This window comes from Sinocyclocheilus anshuiensis, unplaced genomic scaffold (assembly GCF_001515605.1).
Source record: "Sinocyclocheilus anshuiensis isolate Anshui unplaced genomic scaffold, SAMN03320099.WGS_v1.1 scaffold1320, whole genome shotgun sequence".
In the NCBI taxonomy this organism is placed as follows: domain Eukaryota; kingdom Metazoa; phylum Chordata; class Actinopteri; order Cypriniformes; family Cyprinidae; genus Sinocyclocheilus; species Sinocyclocheilus anshuiensis.
The window spans coordinates 113,736-120,476 of NW_015544236.1; the positions used below are offsets into that span (position 1 = coordinate 113,736).

A 6,741-nucleotide genomic window follows, 5' to 3' on the forward strand; every position below is an offset into this window, starting at 1 on the left:
AATGATATGAAATTATATAAATGATATGTATATGAATTATATAACTAAAATTAAATAACTGTAATTACAGATTTAGGTTAAACAAAGATGTCAGTCTTTATTTTCCTTCTTTTTTTCTTTTTCACATCAAAAGCTGCAAGACAGCCCACAATTCAGCAAACATTTCAGAAACAAATCAAAGAAAAAATAAACAAATACTGCTGTTCCAAATATTCTGTATGTTGCTCAAAAATAAAATATATTGTGTTCAGTGGAAAAATGTATTTTTTTTTGTTTTGTTTTTTTACCCAGACATTTAAAAATAACAAATTTTAGAGCTGTAACAACAATACTGTGATACCGTGAAACCGTGATATTTTTGCTTAAGGTTATCATACCGTCAAAATCTCATACCGGCCCATGCCTAGTCCTGTCACGGCTATGGAGGCCACCTGTGAACTCTCTGCCTATCCTGTCACAGCTATGGAGGCCGCCTGTGAACTTTCTGTCTGTCCTGTCACGGCTAGGGAGGCAGTTTCTGAACTCTTAGTCTGTCCTGTTCCGACCAAAGAGGTAGTTTCTGAACTCTCTGACTGTCCAGCCATGGTCAAAAGGGCTGCCCCTGAACTCTCTGCTCGCCCTGTTAAGGCCAATAATGCTGTTTCTGAACTGTATGCCAGTCCTGCTATGGCCGCTGAGGCCATTGTTAACCTCTCTGTGCTCTATGTTCCAGTTCTGCCTGATCCGCCTTGTTGGTATCCTGCACCATCAGCTCCGCCCTGGTGGTCTTCGGCTCTATCTGCTCCGTCGTGGTGGTCCTTAGCTCTGCTCTGGTGGTCTTCTGCTCATTCCTGGTGGTCTTCGGCTCCACCCGCTCCGCTGTGATGGTTCTCGGCTCCGCTCTGTTGGTCTTCAGTTCCATCTGCTCCGCCGTGGTGGTCCTCAGTTCTGCTCTGGTGGTCTTCAACTCTGCCTGCTCCGCCGTGGTGGTTCTTAGCTCTGCTCTGGTGGTCTTCTGCTCCGCTCTGGTGGTCTTCAGTTCCGCCTGCTCCGCCCTGCCACTCTGCTCTGCCGGCTCTGCCCTGTCTATCTGCTCCACTGGTTCCGCCTTGGCTTACTGCTTCGCCCTGGCACCCTGCTCCGCCAGCTTTGCCCTGGTTCTCTGCTCCGCTGGCTTTGCCTTGGCTCTCTGCTCCGCCGGCTCTGCCTCAGTTATTTGTTCCTCCACTTCAACATGGACCTGGCCCTTCATCCCTCCCCCGTTCCGCCTTCACTCCACCTCCCTCCTGGATTTTAGTCTATTATAAGACTTGGTGGGGGGGCCAGACTCTTGCCATTGTACCCAGGACTCCATTTCCCATAATCCTTTGCACGGACTCATCAATTGCATCACCTGTCTCTCATCAGATCTCATCATCAGTTCACAGCTGTCTCCCATTAGATGGACTTTAACAGTAGCACACATACTCTCTGTCTTCGCTGGTGGTTCTATGTTTAGCCCCTCCGTGTTTCCTAGTTTCCATGTTCCTAAGTTTTGCCTTTCTTGTGTTTTGATCGTTGGACTGTTACCTTGTTTTTGATTGACTGCTGCCTGCCCTGACCATTGTCTGTCTTGTTGGATTACTCTTTTGCCTGTACCTTGGATGTTACTGTTTGCTGGTGTCTGACCCTGCCTGTCCTGACTACGCTCTTTTTAATAAAGCCTGCAATTGGATCCCCACTTCGTTGTCACGACGCCTCTATCGTTACACATTGCAATTATCATTAATATTATTATTATTAGTATGTAAATTGAATTATAACAAAGTAAATAATTTAAAAAGTAATACTACTAAACTGTATAATAATAGTAATAACAATGCAATTAAAATACCAATATCATGGTTGTTTTTTTTTCTTATTAAATTTATAAACCAACTTCTCAAACTAGGGAACATGTTTGGCGCATGTTCCATTTTCAAATGCATGTTATATGACGATTAGGATAGGCAGTCATTGTGAGAATTCATAAAAAATATACTGGCCAACTAAGTAACACCGTTTTATACTCGCATTTTTTACTCGCACTTGATGAGAGTTAATTTTAGACCCTGGGCTCTTTCATTCTGCTACATAAAGAACGCTGCAACAGTTGAGTGCATGCATGAAGTGTCCAGCAGTGCACACTGTGTTTTTTTTTTCTTCAGTTATTTAAAAGCACCACCTGGGTATTTGGAGTGCACTTCTTCTTGTTGAAATTCCAGTGTGAACACACTATTTATACTACAAAATGGCCCAGGAAAGTGTCCAGCTGTTAAGTTCATACAGAACTGCAGCGGCAGTGAATCCTGCTCTAGCACACTATGTGGATGGAAGCGCAGCAGGGTTCACAGCAGCAGATGTGTGAAGCTGAGGCACTCACCCCTCTGAGTGCTGGAGTATAGAGACCATCAGCTCCACGGCCAGGGCTCCGGCGATCATGGCCAGACCAGGACGGCTCACAGTGCACTGCTGGTCCAGAGTTCTGTCTCTGGTGGACTACCAACAAAACAAGACTTCACTAACAGCTTCGAGTAAAGACAAATCACCGAAAGCAAAAATATACATTTCTCAGTCTGTAAAAATGTTTCATTTCGGTGATGGATCAACTCAGTCGGAGACTGTGCTCAATCATATTTTGCTGTAGGATATGATTTCCAGCACAAGGCGTCCATTGAGGTCACTTTAGCATATGACTGATTGGTTTCCGCTACACATTTGATTTTATAATATAATACGTGTCTTGAGGAAAACCTAATTTCAGCAATGAAAGTGCTTGATTAAAACTCACGTCTCCAGGGGCGACCACATCGTTACAGAAGTAGCAGCCAAGACGATGTCCAGGTATGTTGGAGAACAGAGACGCTCCTGAGAATGAACCGAAGGCATGCTTATAACAGAGTAACAACAAGAAAGCATCGCAATACAGCATCTGCAGGCTCACTATAAGAGTTCCCACACCTTTTAATAAATTAATGAACCTTGACCGATAAATACTGTGAAACCTTTTGAATTAAAATTGTTGGATGTATTTAAATTGATCATATGTATTAGTTATTAGTGTACAAGAGCAAAATAAATGTTGGTAACTTTTAGAAGATGGCTGATATATATTTACAGATATATTCAGTCAGTTACCTATTTGAACTTTTGCCATCACATCACATTTTTGCAGATCAGATAATTATGTTTTATTTACGGAAGAACTTAATTCAGTTACACCCACTGAAGCGGTAAACTCTTTTCTGAGGTCATTTCCACATTACTGGACTGGATTCATTACATGCCTACATTACAAGACAGACACAATGAAAGAAAAGTCACTTTTATCATAGAGATGGTTACATTTGCACAAATAAGAAATAAAACACTTTTTACCAATTGTGACTGAACATTAAAGTGTACCTAAAAATAATTTAAAAGTTCAGATGCCTTTTATCTTTTTTTTTTTTTCATTTTACACAGATCAGTATGTTTGATTTACTTCTACAAAATGATTTAGAAAAACATGGATACAATTCTTGGTATCAAACAAGACACCACAACATCTAACACTAACATCTAACAGCTAAGAAGCATGCAACATACTCAACATTTTACAGATTTTCATTAGGTATTACATATATTTAATAAAAGCTGACTGTACACTCTATCCTTCTTATTTTGCAATGTGGAAGTAAGCTGCGTTTTCTGATTCATTAGCCACTGTAGGTAAATAAGTAGAAGCATATCCAAATGCAGTGCATGGCAAAACTATTTATAAACCAATAATTTGATTGCAATAATAAATTAAAATATTTTTGTGATAACAAATACAAGCTGCAATATCAAGCACCGTTTTTGGTTACAAATGGCTGTGTTGTTAAAAATAAGGTGGATATAATGCAATAATTATATCTAATTTATTATTTATAAAAATGGCTGTAAAAATGAATATGTAAATAGTTATGCAAGAATCATGACCCACAAGTAATTAGGAATTTTACATCAGAGCTATAGATATGATCAGACCAATTCAAGCTTGAAATAGCACCTTCATGATTTGTCATGAGTCACACCTGCTCCAGCAGGCACTACAGACAGCAGCAGCGCAGAATGAGTCACCAGCTCAACGGAGTGAGAAGAATAGAACAAAGCAGGAGTCTTGACTTTTAAAAATGTAACTTAACACAGTCTTAAGAACACGGCGCTCATGGTGCGAGACGCTGAAAGCATAAGATGGCCAAATATGTCCAAAATGTTCAAAATATGGCAGGTGGAATACAAGAACCTGCTTTGTGTGAATGTCCCCTAATGCTCTATTGTACCTCAGACAGACTGACTGAGACCTCAATGCAGCAAGAATTGGAAGTACACCTTTGTGTCCTGTAGTAAAAGGCCACTAGCTAGTAGCCTTTGCACTCAGGGAGTCATAGGTGGACAGTCTTAACAAACAGACTCTGGTACTTCAGAGCAGAGCTCTAAAAAAAGACTAGAGAACTAGAAATAATAATAACAAAAAAGAACTATTATATTCACTACATATAATGTAGATTTTTAAGACATTTTTAAGCATGGTGATCCCAATTTTGTAATTCAAACAAAACAGGTAAAAAGTAATCTACACAATTTGATTCCATCAATTAACATCTTGTGAAGCCAAAAGCAGTGTTTTGTAAGAAACAAATCCATTATTACGGCATTTTAACTAAAAGCCGAGTCCATAATAAGGCTTCCTCCAGTGAAAAAGTGTTCTGGTCTGAATCAGGAGAGAAATCTGCACAGATCAAGCAGACTAAACAGTCCAGAATAGCTTTAAACAAATATGTGGCTGGATAACAAACATGCAAGTGTTATTAGAAGCAACGGTTTGAAGTTAAAAACATCTTAATGCTGGATTAGTTTAATCTTTTGTCTTCTTCAGATGTTAACTGATGGACTGGAGTGCTGTGGATTACTTGTGAATTATTGTGATGTTTTTATCAGCTGTTTGGACTCTCATTCTGACGGCACCCATTCACTGCAGAGCGTCCATTGCTGAGACACTGATGCAATGCAGCATTTCTCCAAATCTGATGAAGAAACTCATCTACAATTTGGATGGCTTAAGGGTGAGCACATTTTCAGCTAGTGTTAATTTTTGGGTGAACTATTCCTTTAACTGTGATGACTTGACATTTTGCATTTGAGGTTTACTGTAGACCTCTGTTCTGTGTTTACACATCGCTCTTACAACACACTTTAACTAAACAACAACACAAGCTGTGGAAAACACATGTTTCAGCTGTACCTGGTGTGATGGTGGCTGCTGGTGTGGAGGAAGACGAGGAGTTGGAGGAAGCAGAGATGGGGCTGGACTCTTCAGACTGAGACTCTTTGGGTTTCTTAAGGCCGTGTCTCATTACCACAAACGTGTCGAATCCCAGAGCAGCGTTAACTATCAACTGCAGAGAGACAGACATATTTAACTCTCTAAAAAGGTCGACAGTCTCGATATCACTGAAGCAAACCAAAAGCTTTTACGCAAAACAATTCCAAAATGTTGTTTATTTCCAAGTTTAAACTGGATTTTAGTTTGAATTTGCTGTCAGACTTTGGGGCCTAGCAGCTGTACTATTATTATTACTAACAACTATTTTTATAATTCAATGACATATTGCTTCCACTGTTCTATTCAAGTGTAGGTGATTGACAACATATCCAATAAATGGTCTATATTTTTGAATCAAGTGAAATCTCTACCTCATGACAGGTTTTATTTTTTTATTAAAGAAAATTAAACATCTGTCAGAATGGTTATATTTAGCATTGAAGCATACATACATGTCAAAATTCCTTTGCAATTTTGTTGGACTGCATTTTGTGCACATAGGTATTGTAACAGAGTGAAATTTCTGTAACAGTTTTTCCACATACTTAGAGTAATGGAATTAAAAATTATTAGTGGTGTAATATCCTAACATTCTGAAATGGATAGGGATGAGATCGCACCCATTGCGGATTTCTCCGGTGATGCATTCATTCAGATAAGAGATCCGGTGAATGAAATGATTGACACTTTTAGTGGACTTTATATCGACTCAGAAGAAGAAAAAGAAAAATCAGCAGTACAAATGCTGTTTCCAGACCAACCTGGCGATCCAGATGATTTCACTCCATTTCCACCTCCACCACCGGAAGAATTTGAGGAGGAGCAGGTGTATTCAAATGGAATGGCAACAATGCAACGATTAACCAACATTGAAGAACACCTTAGTGACATCGAACATAGGGTGAGTGATTGTGTGATTCAAGACACCGTGACCAATATGATGCAAAAACTTGAGGATAAAATTATCTACCGAATTCAAAGAGAAACTGATCGAATTAAAATGCAAATGGACAGTAGATTAACTGATTTAGGTCAGAGCATGGTTGATTGTCTAAAAAGGAGAGATAAACAACTAGATCAGAGGATTCAAGCTCTTCCACTTTCATCTACTCCCATGTCTGCAAAAACGGTCAGTCATCATAAAACTGCACAAACAGAAATTAAACCGATTCAAGCTGCTCATTCTAGTCAACAGTGCATATCTCTGCCTACTATACCAGCACCATACAATCCGCCGGTTAAATTAGAGTTTCCCAGTTTCACCAATGCAAGTGTTGACGATCCAGTTGTTTTTATTGAGAGAGTTGAGGAGTATATTAATCTTCGACCTTTACCTGACAAAGAACTGCTGGCATCACTGGCTGTGGTAATGAAAGGGACAGCAAAAGACTGGT

At 39.6% G+C, this 6,741-nt stretch overlaps 1 protein-coding gene across 3 annotated transcripts in view; it reads right to left on the bottom strand.

Annotated features, from left to right (window-relative positions):
- The window catches only part of LOC107697561 (ubiquitin-like modifier-activating enzyme ATG7), a 100,700-nt gene that overhangs the window by 68,849 nt on the left and 25,110 nt on the right, over positions 1 to 6,741 (bottom strand). For all 3 annotated transcript variants that reach the window (XM_016498360.1, XM_016498359.1, XM_016498358.1), the window contains exons 14-16: positions 5,267 to 5,420; positions 2,789 to 2,865; positions 2,381 to 2,496 (exon numbers count right to left, since the gene is read on the bottom strand). In XM_016498360.1, the coding sequence (XP_016353846.1) occupies positions 2,381 to 2,496; positions 2,789 to 2,865; positions 5,267 to 5,420 (347 nt within the window). The remainder of the gene's footprint in view (positions 1 to 2,380; positions 2,497 to 2,788; positions 2,866 to 5,266; positions 5,421 to 6,741) is intronic.